Raw genomic sequence first — 19,832 nt, 5'->3', positions numbered from 1 at the left:
TATAGTGATATATCAGTATATCACAATGCTTAGCTGGTGGTATATCACGATACTGAAAACGAGCTATCACCCAGCCTTAATGGTAAACTTGTGGCACATGTGCCATTCATCGAATGTGTAGTATTCTTGGACTGGAGCAAGAAGACTTGTATTCCTACCTGTCTTGTCTTTGCAGTTCTACTCCTAGTTCTCTGACACAGTAGGCAGCAGGCAAAAGTTCATCCAAGTTCTGCCCATGTACCTTAGCTCACAGTACAACGGCACACCCATTTTTAACCTCTTCTTTTTGCACACACACTCGCTCATCAGGGGCGAGCTGTAATAGTCACTCAAAGTAACCCTCTGTATGAGTACCTTGTGGCAATCTGTGACCAGCAGTTAAGCCCAGGGTGATTTGAAGTCTTCGCATTACTAGAGAACTTTGAATGAGCACAAAACCCATTTGCAGCCGACGTCGCAAAGTTGTCTTTGCACAAAAAGAGCAACTCATTGAACCGCCGTCTGGTAGGGCCCTCACAGGTAAATTTTTCGAAAACAAGGTTATCCAAATTTTGGTTTCCCGTTACCACCGAGTATCCTGAGCTTGCCAACGAAGCCGAATCTGTGTTGTGATCATTTGGGAAGTCTATATCTTTGCAAGACAGGTTTTTCAGCAGTGACTACTATGAAGGTGAAACAGAAAAGCAGGCTATGTTATCAATAACCAGACTACGTTTGACATACCCTGCAATATGCAAGCTCAGCCATCCCATGGATATGTGCCATAATGGCCTTTAACATGAAAAGAAAAATACTCGTGGTTTGTTATAACTTACATGGCTTGTGCAACCGTACACTTTAGGGCTGGGCGATGTTGGGCTTTCAACATGGCGGTGTTTCGTCAGCCAAACATTGTCGCTTGGCAATAAGCTGAGATGTTGAAAAAAACTGCACTGGCCCCAGCCAGGTGAAACTGCTGAAGGCAGTTGAGGTGCCTTCACCATAGTGCCTCTTGGGCTGCGGCCAATACAGCTGGTCCCAGCCTGTTGCTCAGCTGGAGGGCAGAAAGGCTCCTGTCCCCAGCTGAGTGAGCCCTGAGGCCCCTGCCGCTTGTGTGCAACCAGCAGGGGTCTCAGGGCTCCTTGGCCAGGCTGCCTCTGCCTTCGCTGGCGTGGGGGGTGGGCGATCTACCTTGTCCGCTTGCCCCCCACTCCCCAAAGACGGACCAAGCGGCAATAGCCAAGCGCACAGAACCTGTCAGGCTCTGTGTGTTTGACTGCCTTCGCCTGTGCAGGTCTCTTTCCTCGTTCACCCCAGGAGGAAGGACGCAGCCCACCCTCCCAAGCGAAGTCTGCAAGGCGTGGGGTGCAAAGATCACCCCATCCACACCTTGTGGAGAGGGGCTGCTGGAGAGCGCTGGGCCAGCAGCAGCATCGAAGAGCCCCTACACCACTTGCCTGCCTTCCACTGGGAGGAAAGGCGTAAGAGACCCTCCCAGAGGAAGGCCGCTGGACAGTAGCCAAGCAAGGCCGCAGCCCTGACCCCACTCCTACTCTCGTGCAAGCAGGAGTGGGGTTGGGGCTCTCTCAGCTGGGAAGGGCAGGCTTGGCACTCCTCTCAATCAGTTCTGGGTTCCCCCTCCAGAGGAGATTTGGGGAAGTGGGAGGGCAGAAGAGGGAAATCTGTCTGCACTGGTCCCAAAACTGCACTAGTTGAATGCCACCCTCTGAATAACTTGTATAACTAACATTAATATTTCAATGAATTCCGCATGAACCAGGGCATTACATACATCTCTGCTCAGGATGCCTCAGATAATGGTTATAAAACAGCCAAACGTGCAGTTAAAATGCATGAAACCAACAGCTGCTGAAGACCTGGTCCAAGTCTACCCGGGAACAGCTGTGGGCAGGATCCGTGCAATGCAGGCAGCTGGATTAGGAGACCCTTGAAGTCCCTTGCAACTCTACGATTCTAACCTAAGGTCCAAAATTTATGTGACAACAAATCAATGGGTCACCACACCAGGTAAATGCAGACTTGTTCATCATCATACCAAAAAGGTTGGGAACCGCTGTCCTAAAAATCACTAATTCTGTTGGGATTTTGGGAGTGATGTGTGATAGGATATGTCTTCTAAGAAGCAACACTTTACTGTAACTATAGAAATTAAGACTTGTACACAAGGAAGATACGCGTATGTACAGCTATGCTTTGTCAACTACATCCAGTGCCCATGATTTTAATGTATTTTTCAGCTGTGGCAAAGGCAGGAAATCAAAGTTTTGGTTCGGTTTTCCTGAACGGCAGGGATATTCTCAGAAGCTTTCAGTAGTCAGCACTTACGGCTACTACTCCCATGCAGAAGGATGCTATCTTAAGTGAAAACAATGGAAAGGAAAACGGTGTACAGTGGTGCCCCGCAAGACGAATGCCTCGCAAGACGGAAAACCCGCTAGACGAAAGGGTTTTCCGTTTTGGAGGTGCTTCGCAGGACGAATTTCTCTATGGGCTTGCTTCGCAAGATGAAAATGTCTTGCGATCCTGGGGTTTTTTTTCCGCTCCCCACCCCCTTTTTCTAAGGCACTAAGCTGCTAATAGCCTTTTAGCAGCTAATCCGCTAATCCCTTAAGCCTTTAATAGCCGCTAAACCGCTAATAGCGCTAATCCGCTAATGGGCTTGCTTTGCAAGACGAAAAAACCGCTAGACGAAGAGACTCACGGAACGGATTCTTTTTGTCTTGCGAGGCACCACTGTATTTAATGCAATGTGTAGCTTGGCCCTTGGTCTTATGGCTTTGCATAGCAGCACCTGCTGCACCAGTCTCTTCCGGACGCACACATCAGGATCATCTAGCTCTAGACAGATAATGAAGATAAGAGCTGCCGCAATGAGCTACATCAGAGGGGTATCTGGCCAAGGGGGTGGTGAGTACTGGGTGAATCAGCGGAAGCTTCTCGGAAGCAGAACAACTGCAGCATAGCCCTTCCTTTGCTGGAAATGGACCAAGCAAGATTAGGAATTGCGCTGAAACATCACACCAAGTTGATGGGAATGATGGAGCCACATTCAATGAGCTTCATGGCTGAGTGGGGATTCGAACCCGGCTCTCCCAGGTCCTAGTCCAACCCTCTAACCATTACGCCACACAGGCTCGCTTGTAGAGGGGATAAAAGGTGAGGAAGGGTAGGCCATTTCTGCTGACTGCAGCACTTTGCAGAAGGACAGTAAAAAAACACAACCACACACACGCAGCAAATGAAAGCAACGAAATCAATATACAGGTACAGTGGTACCTCGGGTTAAGTACTTAATTCGTTCCGGAGGTCCGTACTTAACCTGAAACTGTTCTTAACCTGAAGCACCACTTTAGCCAATGCGGCCTCCTGCTGCTGCTGCTGTGCCGCCGGAGCACGATTTCTGTTCTCATCCTGAAGCAAAGTTCTTAACCTGAAGCACTATTTCTGGGTTGGCGGAGTCTGTAACCTGAAGCATATGTAACCCGAGGTACCACTGCATATAGTTGTTCTGAAATAAATTACCGTATTTTTCGCTCTATAAGACGCACCAGACCACAAGACGCACCTAGTTTTCGGAGGAGGAAAACAAGAAAAAAATATTCTGAATCTCAGAAGCCAGAACAGCAAGAGGGATCGCTGCGCAGTGAAAGCAGCAATCCCTCTTGCTGTCCTGGCTTCTGGGATAGCTGCGCAGCCTGCATTCGCTCCATAAGACGCACACACATTTCCCCTTACTTTTGAGGAGGGAAAAAGTGAGTCTTATAGAGCAATAAATACAGTATGTCCTTCGCGCAGTTCCATGCCTAATATTTTGTAGGCAAGACTTCTTTACAGACCATGTGCTTTGGGTTCTCCTTATGCCCTATCTTGTAGTTAAACTGACATGTGTGTATCCACAGCAGTAAGGAAAGGAGGAATGGCTGCTGGGAGGAGAGCAAAGAGAAGTAATGCCATGGTGCATCTGCCACAGCAAAACCAGACGCCTTTTCTGCCCCAGCTGCAACAAAACATGTCTCTCCCATATCAGTCTCTACAGCCACAGCAAGCGCTATAACTCTCCAGCTGTTTGTCCCCGAAGCAGCACTCTTCCATGAGATTATAGAACAGGAAGGGATCATCTAGTCTGATACCTTGTAATGCACAAATATGCAGCTGTCTCTTATAGGGGTTGAACCTGCAACCTCAGTGCAACCAGACCATGTTGTAACCAACTGGAGATTGTATGGATGTGCAGGACAGCTGCCTTTGTATGTACAGTTGTACACACACCTTTGCACACTAAACCTGTGGACACCAGGAGTGCCAGACAACATGCACAACACCAGGGAGACTTGAAGCTGGCATCACCTGCTTTCCATTCACACACTGATCTTGGTCTTATGCCTGAGTATAACTTCAGAAAAAGGATCCACTCTAGCTTACCACTATTGAAACCCATGGCAGACTGTGCTACATTTAGGTTTCAAAGACATTCAACATCAACTGGTTGAATATAACAGATAAAAGAAATCTCTACAGCAAACAAATTTTTAAATCTGCCTTGCCACCCAACCCTGAAACTTGATTTTTTTGCTCTTATACAAAATTTGCAGCCCTGGAATCTACCAGGGTAGGGCAACTGATTACACATTTGTCTTGTTGTTTTCTGAGAAATACCAGTGTCTCCTCTTCTTTTATCTTAATACAGAACCTATTGGATAGATAATAGTAAAAGTACTTTTCCAACTTTGTTGAGAATGAATATTTGGTTCCTAAATAATTTTTTTCCTCAAGCATTAAATCAACCAGAGCAAGAAATGAGATTTCATCATCAGACCAGTCACACTGGTTTTGAACCAATGGAAGTTCTTCAAAATACTTGACGTTCACTAATGCAAGCCAAGACATAATTAAGACAGTGGAACGATCATCCTGACGAGTTCGTGTCCCATCAAACCAGCTTGCCTTCCCAGCTCAAGATTATCATTTCATGTGCTTTCCAGTCCTTGTGAAACCTGCTGAACTAGACCAAGGTCATATTTAAGGGGAGGAGAAGCAAAAGCTACTTAAGGATAAAATACATGCCACTGATCCACCACGCAGGGGGGGAGGATTTGAAGGCCCAGTCCAGAACAGTTCCACCACAGCTGTCTGATGGTACCACCACTCTGCTGGTGCAAAGCTCCCCTGTTCTACCCACCAAAACTGCAGGTGAGTGGAAATATTGCTGGCAGGAACTTGGAAGCCCTGAAATGGAACATGGTGTACTGTCATTATTTAATGGCGTAAGGCCTGAGCACTATGGCAGTTGAAGGAACAAGCAATGGGGCTAGGGATCCTTCATGCCCTGCCAGGCTTTGAATTGCTCTGCTAATTTGTAGCGCACACATCAGATAAACGTCTGGCGTTCTGCATGATGGTGCAAGGAGAATATTGGCATTTATCTCATCTTGAGGACATTGGAGTACAGTGTGTGCTAGCAGCAGATAAAGGTGTGTTTCCTCATGCATCTGCCTTGAGTATTATAGAGTACAGTCATACCTCGGGTTGAAGTAGCTTCAGGTTAAGCATTTTCAGGTTGCCCTCCGCGCGACCCGGAAGTAATGGCGCGCATTACTTCCAGGTTTCGCCGCTCGCGCATGCGCGGAAGCGGCGAAACGCGACCCGTGCAGTCACATGTTACGTTCTACTCAGGATGCGAACGGGGCTCCGGAACAGATTCCATTCACATCCAGAGGTACCACTCTACATGTACTGTAGCTGCTCATATGCAACATGTTAGTTAAAAGGCCCGGATAATTCACTGCAGTATATAATGAGTGACCTCCATGTAGCCTGCATGTCACACAGAGCCTAATACCACTTCCTGGAAGGTTAGGAAAATGAACAAAATAGAATTTACACTTTTCACAACCCTTAAGAATTTTAAGCATTCGCTTTAGATGCCTTTCACCCAATAACTTTATGTTGGCTCCTTGGAACTTGAGGCATTGAGTATTCTCCGGGGGGTGAAACAGCTGGGCGTGTTTCAACACAACAGCTTGCCAGGTCTCAGCTGGCAGACTAACCCAACTGACTATTCAGAAGCTACATATGTTGGGAGGCTGAATTTTTGCAAGCTCAACCGTCTCCTAAACTGGGCTGACCTGCACCTTGCCTTTGGGTGAGGCGATAAAGAGCGGCTTCTAGAAAAGGGTTCCCCCAATTTGGACTACAGTTCCCATCATCCCTGACCACTAGCTAGGGATGATGGGAGTTGTAGTCTAAAAACAGCTGGAGACCCAAGTTTGTGAAACCCTATTCTAGACTATTCAGCACACCAAGGCTGACATCTAGGTCAGTTTCACTACAGTTGGCATGGTCACCTGAAAGCACCCTGAAGCCTTTGCCAAGCCTTTGGCACTCTCCAAATGTTTTGGACTACAACTCCCATCAGCCCCAGTCAGTTGTAGTCCACACTAAACAATCAAGTTCTTACAAATGTGGGATGGGTATTATGTGGCACCTGCAGTAGCGCAATTTCTGCAAATCTTAAGAGACTGGCATGCGTAGGGTAAATCAATCTTGTAGGTAAACTGGTCCCAAATTGCTAAGGCCTTATATACTGACAGTAACACCTTGAACTTGGCCCAGGAACAAATTCGCAACCAGTGCAAACTCTGACCACATGTGTTATATGCTGACTCCCTCCTATCAGCAATTGTGCTGCAGCATTCTGCAATAACTGCAGCTTCCGCATCAAGCGCAAGGGATGCCCCATGCAGAGTGCATTGCAGTAATCCAGTCTTGAAGCAACCAATGCCTGTGCTACTGTTGAACCAGTCACAGTTGGTCAAAGGCACTTCTAGCCACTGAGGGTACCTGAGCCTCCAGTGAGAGATACTCACCCACAGTGCCTCCTTCTTGCCAGGACTGAAGCTCAGCTTGTTTTTCTCCTCCATTTCCCCCCTGCGTCCAGGCAATGGCCCAGCGATTGTACAGCCTCTCCCGATTCAGATGTTATGGAGAAATCAAGCTGAGTGTCATCAGTATACTGACAGCACCTCGCCCTCAAACTCCTAATGACGGTTTCATGTAGATATTAAATAGTACTGAAGATAAAGCACTACTCTCTGGACTCGGTCCTGAAGGTAGGATTGGAACCACTATAATACAATGCCCTCAGTTCCCCACAGCTGGTCCAAGAGGATGCCATGGTCAATGGTACCCAAACGCCGCCGAGAGGTCAAGAAGCAGGAGCAAGGTTGCACTCCTTCTGTCCTGCTCTCATCCATCAGGGTGACCAAGGGTGACTCAGTTCCATGGACAGGCCTGAACCCTGGAATGGATCTAAATAATCTGTGTCCTCCAAGAACGCCTGTAGCTGCCCCACCATGGTCCTCTCCCCTGCCTTCCCCAAACGGGGTATTGATAACTGGCCAATAGTTGTCCCGATTCAAAGGGTCCAGAGCTGGTTTCTTTAGAACTGCCTCTTTCAATGTAGCAGGGACTACCCCTTCAAGCAGTGACGTGTTAGCCAAACTCTGCACCTAACCATATGGTAACAACTTTTGCTGATTGCAAGGTATAAGCAAGCTTTTAGGAATAACACAGTACAACTAAGTCAAAATTTAAGAATACATGGAATAGCCTTCAATCCAACATAGGCTTCCCCAACCTGGTGCCCCAGGTGTTTGGACCCCCAGATGTTGGGGTCCAAAACATGTCAGGAAGACTGATCCAGTGAGCCATTTTGAGTTTTGCTTAAGTTTCTGCAACAATTCTGAGTTACATTACTGCTAAGATAATACAGTGGTAGCTTGGTTTAAGAACAGCTTAATTTATGAACAACTTGGATTAAGAATGCTGCAAACTCGGAAGTAGGTGTTTTGGTTTGTGAACTTTGTCTTGGAAGCAGAACATGTTTCATTTCCTGTTGAGTGTAAATTAAATCCCCCCCGCTGCTATGGGAAAGCACACCTTGGTTTAAGAACACTTTGGTTTAAGAACGGATTTCCGCAGTGGCGTAGCGTGGGGGGTGCAGGGGGGGCTGGCCGCACCGGGCGCAACATCTGGGGGTTAGGGTTAGGGGGCGCAAATCCACGGGTTAGGGGGCGCAAATTACTTGCCTTGCCCTGGGAGCTGACAACCCACGCTACGCCACTGGACTTCCGGAACGGATTAAGTTTGTAAACCAAGGTACCACTGTACTACTATCGTATTTCACAAATGCCTCAATGTTTGCTCTTACAAAAAAACCCACCAAGAGATCGCACACAATTTCCCCCATTCTATTCCTCCAATAAACCAGGTAGTTTTAGATGAATCAAGGCTGTATCATAACAATGGCGGGGCTATTCCACAATTCCAGTATAAATTTATTTCCGAGACAAGCTGTCCACACTGCCTGTATGTGGCCAGATGTTCTCTGTAACACAACACAACACGAAGGGAAATTGACGTTTTCAATCCAAGTGGCTGAAACAATCTCTCCGGTTTTTGTTCAAAATCAACTGCATTTGCAAGGCAGCGTCATCACCAAGTAACACACGTGGCCGAGAAATATGCTTTGCTCGCTAGAAGAATAGTTAGTACAGGACGACCTGCGATCTAATCAAACTATGCACATTGTTCTAAAATAAAAGTCCAGAAGTGCTGTGTCCCCAGTTAATTAAGTTCCTGGGGCATGACATACCACTCTCCTAAGTCCCTGGAAAAATAATTTAAAAATAAAATTAAAAAAATCGGAGGTGGTGGAGGAAGGGAAGTGGTGGTTGAAAACACATATCCATCAGATGAGGCCGCATTTTCTCTGCTCTCGCCACAAGTATGACACATACTTTTCAAAGCAGCATTGTTACAGCTTCTGCCTTCGCTCGCACCAAAAAGCAGGCCCACCCAGGAAAGTTTGCGCGCTTTCCAAGCCAGCGAAAACTTAAACCTTAGGGGCGAATCTGCCACCTTCAAAACAGCCTCACGAGGCAACACTTGCTAAGCTGGGGGTGGGGTGGGGCAAAGGAAAAAAAAGTTTAAAGACGGACAGCATTTCAAACTCTTATTCCCACGCACCCACCCCAAAATGAAAAATGCAAACACACACAAACACAAAATCCCATCTGCTAGGAAACTCCCAAGAAGTAGGAGTTCCTCTTGCAAACTTCTACCCTTCCCCTCTTGATTCCTGGCCATTTTGAAGAAAGGAAGGGGAGAAAAAGAGGGGGAATGTTGTCGCTGTCGCTGCTGTTGTTGTCGCCTGACCCCCCCTGGCAGCAGGACTTGTGTCGCGGTGGCACAGCGACAATGAGGCGCGCGCTCCTGGGCGCGCAAGGCGAGGCGAGGCAGCCGGGTCTCCTTCCCTGCGCGCGCCCACCCAGCGTAGGAAACGCCAAAGGTCTCTCTCCCTCCTCACCCCACACTTCGCCCCCCTGACTTACTTGGCAAGCCGAGCCCCCCCTCTCCGTGCAGGGTGCTTTCGGTGGTGGTGGGGGGGGAGAAAGCTACCAGCCCGAGCTTGGCGTCGGCGCTTGGAGAGCACCCCAACTCGCTCCAAGGAGACCCGAAAGGGAGGCGAGCCCTCCAGGTACTCGCGGCCACATTAGCCTGACAACATGTTGGTATTAGTCATTCATAGAGGGAGGGGAGGAAGGCGGAGAGGGAGGGAGTGGAGTGGGGGGGTGGAGACACCTCCGCGGTGCATTCTGGGAGCTGTAGTTCGGCCTCGCTTCCTGCCCCCGGCCCCGAGGAGGCCAAGGGCGGAGGGAAGGAGAGGCGACTACATCTCCCAAAGTGCGCAGCGGGAAGCGCACGTGCCTTGCCTGTCTTGGAGTGAATGGGGCGGGGTGCTTTTTTAGATAGATAGATAGATAGATAGATAGATAGATAGATGTGCCTCTGTTTCCCCTGTCGAACAAATAAGTACAGGAACGAAGAGGGCAAAAACTTTTTAAAAAGAATGGGGAAAGAATGGCCACTGTAAGCAGATGAAAACATTGGCAGGATTTTAATCTCACTTGCGATTATGGATTATATGGATAATATGCCAAATATAGATTATGGGATAATGCGCAGTTGTAAAGGTTGACAATAGGACCCGTGGAGGGGATGGTGGGGAGGAGTGTCGAGATACAGAGGGACCTCTATACGTACGGATATGCATTTGGATTATTATAAATTTGTATCTGTAAAATCAAATAAAAATGATTTCAAAAAATGAATGAATAAATAAATTTGTATTTGTGAAATCAAATAAAAATGATTTCACATAAATAAATAAATAAAAATAAGTAGAGGAGTAAGGATGATTATAAACTCAGCCGGGAGCTTCCACAACCGTTTGTGCAAAGTTGCCCTAGAGCTTTCCGAATCGCAACAAAAACGAGGGGTGCTGGAAAGTTGTCACGTGGCTTGGGCACTTGAAAGGTGCTTCGGTTAAATTAATGGGACTTAGTTTTGCTTGGGAAGTGAAATGTGTGTAAGACTGCATAGAAATCATTAAAAAATGATTGCCAAGTACTTGCAGTTATTATTGTTATTGTTATTTAGCATTTTCTGACATTTTCAGAAGGTAAAATTAAAATCCATTGGTTTTCCGAAAGCAGTTTATGTGCTTCTCGATCAAACGTAAACTTACAAAGCTAAAAGTTGTCCAGTCACTAATAGCAGTAAGAATAATTCCACTATTTGTAACCCCATCCATCTAAATGGATTGCCCCCTCTGGGCAGCTTCCAACATATACAAAAATATACAAAAACATAATAAAACTTTAAAAACTTTAAATTTTAAACATTAAAAATAATAGCAGGTTTGAATTCCTCACACCCAAAAACATATTTTTAACATCCCTCGCTGAAGAAATTTGCAAAAATTGTACGCTCTCCCAATGCCCCACAAACCTGTTCCAGTCTGATCCTTTGCGTCCTGTAATTCCAGCAGAGCTTGCTCCTGAGTAAGCACAGGTTGGATTGAGGCTTTCAATCAGCAGGCAGCAAGATGGCAAGAGAGGGAAAGTTGCAGGGCGAGGGGTGTTTGTGATTTAAGGCTTCAGCCTTTAAATAGGTATGGTTTTTAAGGCTACCTGTCAGAATGGCAACATTGGTCCACAATGAACCTCAGGAGGGAAGTCATTCCATAGGCGTAGGGCCACCACAGAGAAGACCCTTCTCACACTCCACCCCGGACCTCACTTGGTGTTGAGACTATAAGCAGGGTGTCCTTTGCTCATCTCAATACAGTGGTGCCCCGCAAGACGAATGCCTTGCAAGACGGAAAACCCGCTAGACGAAAGGGTTTTCCGTTTTGGAGGTGCTTCGCAAAACGAATTTGCTATGGGCTTGCTTCGCAAGACGAAAATGTCTTGCGATTCCTGGGGTTGTTTTTTCGTTCCTCACCCCCTTTTTCTAAGGCACTAAGCTGCTAATAGCCTTTTAGCAGCTAATCCGCTAATCCCTTAAACCTTTAATAGCCGCTAATAGCCGCTAAACCGCTAATAGCGCTAATCCGCTAATGGGCTTGCTTCGCAAGACGAAAAAACCGCTAGACGAAGAGACTCACGGAACGGATTCTTTTCATCTTGCGAGGCACCACTGTACTTGCTCAGGTTGATACAGTACAAGGAGATTCTTTCAAATATTTGGACCCTAAATCATTTGGAGCTTTCTGTGTCACCTGAAACACCTTGAATAGGACTTGAAAGGCAAGTGGCAACTAGTACAATTCTTTCAAAACTGATGTTACAGGAGATCAGCCTGTAGTTCTTCTTAACACCTTGGCTGTTGTACCAGTTGTCATTTCCAAACTCTTTTCAGGGGTAGCCCCATGTAGAGTACATTACTATAGTCCAAGTTACCAAAATGTGGGTGCAGTATCCAGGAACAGCTGTAGTTGATGAGCTACAACTACTGACCACTGAGCCTTCATCGGCAACGTTGGTAAAAGGTAAAGGATCCCTGGATGGTGAAGTCAACTATGGGGTGTGACTCTCATCTCACTTTCAGGCCGAAGGAGCTGGCGTTTGTCCCCAGACAGCTTTCCGGGTCATGTGGCCAGCAGGACTAAGCCACTTCTGGTGCAACGGAAACACCGTGACGGAAACCAGAGCGCACTGAAACACCGATTACCTTCCCACCACACTGGTACCTATTTATCTACTTGCACTGGCATGCTTCCAAACTGCTAGGTTGGCAGGAGCTGGGACAGAGCAACAGGAGCTCACTCCGTTGTGGGGATTCGAACCACTGACCTTCCGATCGGCAAGCCCAAGAGACTCAGTGGTTTAGACTACAGTGCCACTCACATCCTACTGAGCCTCCACTGACAATGTTGACACCAGCAGTACCTCCGAACAACAAACCTGCTCTTATCAAGATTGCAACACTATGGAGAACAGGATGTCCTACCAATTTCCTGATTTGAAAACTCACTGTCCACAGAACCTCCGTTTATCTGGTTTTGCCTTCAGTTCATTGGTCTACATCCATTGGTTCAGAACCTGTACTGCCTCTCCTAACTCATCCAGGAGAACTCTGTCCTCTAAGCTGTCTAGGGCATGATTTACTCCCAAGAAGACCCATTTATCCTAAATAGCACCCAATAAGGCAGACATGTACATACTTTTTTTTAAAAAAAGAATGTGATGAAATTCTGCAGGAAGCTCTTAGAAATATGAACTGATCAATACTTTTTTTGGGGGGGGGGATTTTCAATCATATTGACTTTTTAAATCGCTTTTTAAAATGTAAAAATTTGTAACTTTAAATTTTAAGGTAAGTCCCTCATATTTCATAGAGTTTGGATTTGATATCCCGCTTTATCATTACCCTAAGGAGTCTCAAAGCGGCTAACATTCTCCTTTCCCTTCCTCCCCCACAACAAACACTCTGTGAGGTGAGTGAGGCTGAGAGACTTCAGAGAAGTGTGACTGGCCCAAGGTCACCCAGCAGCTGCATATGGAGGAGCGGAGACGCGAACCCGGTTCCCCAGATTATGAGTCTATCGCTCTTAACCACTACACCACACTGCCATATCATATTAAAGCCCATGAAGTTCTGAAGAGATTGGTATTTTTACTTTTGAAATATCACAATTCTGGGCTGAGCTTTTAAGGCTTCTGTGTAGTCCAGCAAGGCCAAAATTGTCCGTTTTTTTTAAATTCCAGTTGGCCGTTAAAGCAGGACATACTCTTTTTAATGCTATCTTCTGGATAGCATCACAGTCAGTTGGAGACTGGGGAGCTTTTGGAGTATACAAATCTTTGCATGCTGTATTCTGCCTTGTTATATTTTTATGAAAGTCCGGGTTATAAATACTTTGAAAAATAAATAAGGGGGAAGAGATTTCCCCCAGGGTTCTGCTAGTAGCCACACGGAGAGGCCTAGCTGCCCAAAATGCAATTAAAGAGTCTCTAATTGTTTAGTGGATTAATTTCAGCTTTTCCATAGATGAAACAGCACATCTGTTTTCTCCTTTCCAGGTGTGACGCAGACCATTTTAACGTCCTTGTGATTTTACATTTAAAACTTTAATAACCTGAAATTTGGCATCCAGTATCAGGAAAACCCCTCACAGGAGAGACACAAAACCCAAACAGAAACTATATTTACTTATTTCCATTTCATAGACAGGCACGCTGAAAGGGCGGGCTGGCTTTGAGAGGCAAATGGTTTATCTTAAATGAGTCACTAGAGGGAGCTTACATCTCCTTTTTAGTGCTACGCAGACATAGCATACCTGAATGCATTTAATCCTGTGGGCTAGCAGCCTAAAATGCTTCCATATATCATTATTATCTTCACCAAGGCCTCCAGAGAACCATATCATCCTTAGCAACGTACGCTGCAGGTAGATAATACAACATTGTGCCCAGCCTTCCCCATTCTGCAAGCCTAAAAAAATAATGGTTTGTCTGACATCAGATTCCCGCCCTCCCCAGTATGGAATCATGGATTTATTAAAGTGTGTTTTGAAGAAAGCAACACCTACTTCAATTCTAAGTAATGTGTCTGGTATACTACATAGGACTCCCAAGTAGGAGAATTTGTTTTGGATTAGATCCAGTTCATCTCTACTAGAGCTACGGTACCCCAGATTGCAGCACCACACATTTCTGTAATAATAGAGTGCCATTTGCATGCTAACTGGAATATTATAATATTTCCCAGGGGGAATCCAACAAGTATCAGATCCAGTGGCCCTTTCCCCCAACAGTCTTTAAATGTACAATAATCTGTATTCCCCCCCATCGCACCACTGGTAGTACTAAAAAAAGAAAAAGAAATACCTGTACTTTTTTCAAAGCTCCCTGGAAAAAACCTCAGCAATCAGTATTTGAGATCAGCAGTTTGTACTATTTATAGTGAAGGCAAGAAATGTGTGTGGCTTAATGATTTACAGGTAATCGTTGCTTTAAAACCCCCCCCTCCAATAAAATGTACTCCCCGGTTCCAAGCTGTGGTGTTCCATAGGTAGCATTACAAGGTCTGATGTAGTTTGCATGAGCACCAGAGATTGTTTTATTATCAGAAAAATGCAAACAGAACATAAAGGTAAAGGGTCCCCCTGCCCGTACGGGCCAGTCGTGTCCGACTCTGGGGTTGCGTGCTCATCTCTCTTAAGAGGCCGGGAGCCAGCGCTGTCCGGAGACACTTCCGGGTCACATGGCCAGCGTGACGAAGCTGCTCTGGCGAGCCAGCACCAGTGCAGCACACGGAAATGCCGTTTACCTTCCCGCTAGGTAAGCGGTACCTATTTATCTACTTGCACTTAGGGGTGCTTTCGAACTGCTAGGTGGGCAGGAGCTGGGACCGAACGACAGGAGCTCACGCCGCCGCGGGGATTCGAACCGCCGACCATACGATCGGCAAGTCCTAGGCACTGAGGTTTTACCCACAGCGCCACCCACTGACAGAACATAGGGATGCCAAATAGCACAGAGCAGTCTACATTAGGGAAAAAGCACTGAGCTAGCCCCATGGACTTTGTACTGAAATGAAGATGGAAGAGCCTTCTCCTTTCTGGGAAAAGCCATGCCATGATGGCAGTGTTGCCATATGAAGACTTCAGTACGTAACATTTATGATCAGATATAATAAATGGATAATAGATGAGCGCCGCAAACCCCAAAGTCGGCCACGACTGGTCCTAATGGTCAGGGGTCCCTTTACCTTTACTATAATAGATGGATCTATTATTTTACGGATATTTCACCTTTTGTCCAGCATGGAACCCAAGGTAACATGCAGGTGGTCTGCTGGTGACTGTGCTTGAAGGCACTGACATACCCTCCAACATTTCTCCGATGAAAATAAGGACAACCTATTCAATAATAAAGGACGCGGGTGGTGCTTTGGGTTAAACCACAGAGCCTTGGGCTTGCTGATCAGAAGGTCGGCAGTTCAAATCCCTGCGACGGGGTGAGCTCCCGTTGCTCGGTCCCTGCTCCTGCCAGCCTAGCAGTTTGAAAGCACAAAGTGCAAGTAGATACCGTATTTTTCTCTCTATAACACTCACATTTTTTCTCCTAAAAAGTAAGGGGAAATGTCTGTGCGTGTTATTGAGCGAATGTGTGGTCCCTGGAGCTGACTGGCCCGAGTGCAGGGGCAAAAATTAGGCAAAAATCAGATTGCGAGTCACGGAGGAGAGGAGGCTGCTGCTTTCCTGCATTCTGCCTCAGGGTCTTACTGCCCACCCTCTTCTGTTTTCGGTTGCTGTGTTGCTCAAACGCAAGAAAGAGCAGGGAAATCCCCTGCCCTCATGGCAAGCAGAGGGGAAAGGAAAGGATTGCGTCCTTCCTTCTAATTCCTTCCTAGTCACACTGCACGCAGGCTCCAGCCCACCCGGCTCAGCATTCTAGGGACTCGCAGGCAGCCAGAAAACATGCAGGTGGGGGAGAGAGAGGGGTGGGGCTGGCTTTGGTGGGTGGGGGGAAACTTTTGCCTTCTTTTCCTCCCTCCCGTTAAACCCCTCTCCTGCATTGTTAGCCAGCTGCTACTCCGCACACCCCTCTCTTGCTCCTTGTCCCTTCTGTGTTTTTCCTTCCCTCCCCACTTAAAACGTGGTTACAAAGCATGGATCCACATGGATCCTCAGGATCTTTGCATTGGGTCACCCCAAATTCACCATCAGATCACATAGCATGTCCATGGCTACAGCTTGCACCAAAAAAATCACGCACCCACTGTTGCCTGGGGCCACAATGGTGCAAAAACGTGGTTACAAAGCACAGATCCACATGGATTCTCAGGATTTTTGCACTGGGCTACCCCAAACGCACTGTCAAATCACATGTCTGTGGCCACAGCATAAAGCACAAAAATGATACATCCACTGTTTCATTCAGATTTCCCCCCCCCTTGTTTTCCTCCTCTAAAAACTATGTGCGTGTTATGGTCAGATGCGTGTTATAGAGTGAAAAATACGGGTAAATAGGTACTGCTCCGGCGGGAAGGTAAACGGCATTTCCGTGCGCTGCTCTGGTTCGCCAGAAGTGGCTTAGTCATGCTGGCCACATGACACGGAAGCTGTACGCCGGCTCCCTCGGCCAATAAAGCGAGATGAGTGCCGCAACCCCAGAGTCGGTCACGACTGGACCTAATGGTCAGGGGTCCCTTTATCTTTTATTCAATAATAATAATAATCTCCTTGGCTCAGGGGCCGCATAACTCCATACCCTCCTATATTTCTCTGATGAAAATAGGTCCGTCCTAAGGAAAAGCAGGACTTTCCAGGATCAAATCAGAAACAGGGACAGCTTCTGTAAGTCCGGGACTGTCCCTGTAAAATAGGGACACTTAGAGGGTCTGCACTGACCAGACCTGCTGAGGTTCAGCAAGGTGGTGGTCTCATACGGTCTTTCTTTATTGGGTCTTATGTTCCAATTAGCATGCTGCTTTTTCCCCCTTTTCCTTTTTTTGCAGCCTCTCCGAAGAAACAAATAAAAACAAATCATGTTTTTTCCTTGAGCTCCAGGGCAACTGTATAATCATGAGTATATTTTCTGGAGGGAAACTCAACAGGTATTGGATAACAGCTGTGGAATGAAATAAAAGATTCCTTTTTTTGTGAAGGTTCTTAAAATTACTCCCCGGTGCCCATCTCTATATGCTGATACATAAATGGTGACCAGGAAACATTTGCTGTTTCGGTGAATGCAATCTGGGACGCCGACATCTTGTGTCCAGGACTAATCTTGCCCTGCCAGCTGCAAAACCCTTTCATTTTATAGCTTGCAACTCCCAAGAAAAGAGCAAGTGATAGATCTGTTATACAGCCCTGTACTCACCACGCCATAAATCTATCAAAGGGAAAGCTAAACAGTCTATTTATTTCACCCTTCTGGAAAGCCGTACTACTTGCTATGCATGAATGGTGGCAGAGCGGCAAAGAAAGGTGGGTGCTTAGATCAGGGATCCTTGTTATCTCAGTACAGTAACCTGAATTTTCTGACGTACCTATTCCCCCCCTTAGATCAGTGTGTGAAATAGTGTAGACTCTGGGAATGGCTGGTTGCAAGACTCTCATTCATCTCCATAATACAGCACAGGAGTCACCAGATGTTCTGTATCCGTAAGTATACGGTAGCTCCATGGAATTTACATTACGGAGCAAAACAGCTGTACAATATTCTTCCTTCTTCTTTATTTACATTTCACTCTGGCAGTCTTTACCTACGTCTGAAAGTTATCAGCACAGTCTATGGCAAGATGCAACATTCCCCCTTTCAGGAATGGGGAAATCTGTTAACATGAGTGTTTCACCACTCCGGGAAATCTTGCGATCTTCAGCTTTGGCTAAAAAGGAGGTATGTAACATTTATATGTTATCTCTTGAGAGGGGAAGGATCAAAGTTGAAGAGCTACCTGCCCGCTTTGCAGGAAAACGAGCTCCCCGTTGCTGAGGCTGATTTTCCTCTGTGGCAGCTGAATGAAAAGCAATCTCTGAGCTACATAAGCTTGCGTGAATTGGGGAACCAGAGCCCATGACGGACAAATTAGCAGCTGACATACCAAGGCGGAGCGTGCAACTGGAGAGGCAAGGACAGGAGTGTCTGGAGTGATTGAGAGACAGTTCTGGCAGGAGGCAATCCTTCTCTCTTCTGGGGTGTCAAAAGCTGCTTTTACTACAACCAGGACAGCAATTTGACTGGAGAGCCTGCCCAACTGGTTTGTGCTGTGCAATCTTCTTTGCATTCTGCGGAATAGGGAGAAAGAGACGGGTATCCTGAGTTCTGACCAGGTGAAGGAGGCAGAGATTTCTGAACATTCCTCTCTGTGAGAGCTGCTCTAGGATCCCTGCAACAACCTCCACTGGTTGTGAAGCTGCTGAACCCCAAAGAACACCATCCCAGTACTGGTTGTGGAGCTGCCGAACCCCAAAACAACACCATCCCAGTACCATCGTCTGGCAAAAGCGTGCATCAGCATTTCATTCTTGGGGTCCCAAGTGAAGGTGTTCACCGTTGCCCAGCTTGCAAGGTGGAGGAGATTAACCAAAACTTCAAGGAGATATCATCTAAAGGTGGCATCACAGAGCATCAGTCAGCTTCAAGGAGCATCAGTCAGCAGGACCAAGTGCCACTTCCTTCCTCCATACCGGTTATAAGCCCCTAGGAGATTTCCCCTTCCGTCGCCAGAAAGGTACCATGGCTGTGCTCAAGCTTTTCCTCATGGCTTTCAGCTTTGTCTTCTGGGCAGCGGGGCTCACCATGATTACCCTTGGCATTTGGGCCAAGATTTCCCTGGGCACCTACTTGTTGCTATCCACCAACGAATACCCAAACACCTCCTTCATTTTGTTGGCGACCGGCGCAGCTGTCATCGTGTGGGGCTTCCTGGGTTGCTTCAGCGCCGCCACCGAACACCGCTGCCTTCTGCGCACTTACGGGAGCTTTCAGCTGGCGGTGCTGGTCGCCGGCTTAGCGGCGGGCCTCTCCAGCTTGTTCTACCGCAAGGATATCGCCGAAGGTTTCCAGAACGGCCTCCGCGAAGCCATACACTCCTACGCAGAGGACGAGGAGAAGGCCGAGGCTCTGGATTCCGTCCAGCGCACCTTGGACTGCTGCGGGGTGGAAAGTTACCGCGACTGGTTTTCCTCACCGTGGTCTATGGAGCAACAGCCACCCAACGGCTCTGTGCCCGCCAGCTGCTGCAGGGCACGCAAAAGGTGCCTGCACAGCCCTCTCCCCTTCGGCGCCCGGGGAATTTACCGCGACGGGTGCTACAGCAAGGTCTACATTTTCGTCAGTGGCAACATGTTCTACATTGCCACGGCGGCCCTTGGGCTGGCACTCATGCAGGTGGTGGGCATCATCCTGGCTTGCCTGCTGGCTGCGCGGGTCCCGCCCCACACTCAGCCACCCGGAGGCACCATCCCACACTGAATATGGCTCGTAAGCTCACTCGGACGCAGCACTGAGACTGTGGAAGGTACTGTAGCCCCACCACAAACCCTCCAACCACACTCTCTGCATGCATTGCCACGGCACCTCAATGATCTTTCTCCCCCCAATTTATTTGATTAAATTTCCAGAAATCCCACATACAATTCCAATACAGTGGTACCTCTGGCTGCGAAGCGCCACATCTGCGCAGGTGCGCAGCCCGATTTAGCACTTCTGCGCATGCGCGAGCGGTAAAACCCGGAAGTAACCCTTTCCAGTACTTCCGGGTCGCCGCAGGATGCAACCTGAAAAAAACGTATCATGAAGCAAACGTAACATGAGGTATGACTGTACATTAAAAAACCCCAACTTCTATATTATTGACTTCCCATCCCATTGTCCATGATGTTTTCCTTGTCCCCCCTGCTTTGCTGCATCCTCTCCCCCCCCCCTTTTTATAATCATAACACAAGAGTCTCTAATTCTTTCTGTTGCTCATCA

At 47.3% G+C, this 19,832-nt stretch overlaps 2 protein-coding genes across 3 annotated transcripts in view; one reads left to right on the top strand and one right to left on the bottom strand.

The window, feature by feature from the left end:
• TRABD (TraB domain containing) overlaps nt 1-9,748 on the bottom strand; it is a 37,374-nt gene extending 27,626 nt beyond the window's left edge. The window contains exon 1 of one of the 2 annotated variants that reach the window (XM_083400000.1): nt 9,393-9,748. The gene's annotated coding sequence lies outside the window, so the exon portion shown is untranslated. The remainder of the gene's footprint in view (nt 1-9,392) is intronic. The other variant, XM_083400001.1, reaches the window with a different exon arrangement.
• Nucleotides 9,749-16,806: 7,058 nt separating this feature from the next.
• On the top strand, nt 16,807-19,572 carry LOC310658872 (tetraspanin-7-like). Its single transcript, XM_083401261.1, has one exon. The coding sequence runs from the start codon at nt 18,594-18,596 to the stop codon at nt 19,329-19,331; it is 738 nt and encodes a 245-aa protein (XP_083257387.1). The 5' UTR covers nt 16,807-18,593; the 3' UTR covers nt 19,332-19,572.
• Nucleotides 19,573-19,832: the final 260 nt, after the last annotated feature.

The sequence above is a fragment of the Podarcis tiliguerta genome (genome assembly GCF_965153285.1).
Source record: "Podarcis tiliguerta genome assembly, chromosome: 10".
NCBI classification, from domain to species: Eukaryota; Metazoa; Chordata; class Lepidosauria; order Squamata; family Lacertidae; genus Podarcis; species Podarcis tiliguerta.
This window is presented reverse-complemented; position numbering and strand designations above follow the sequence as displayed.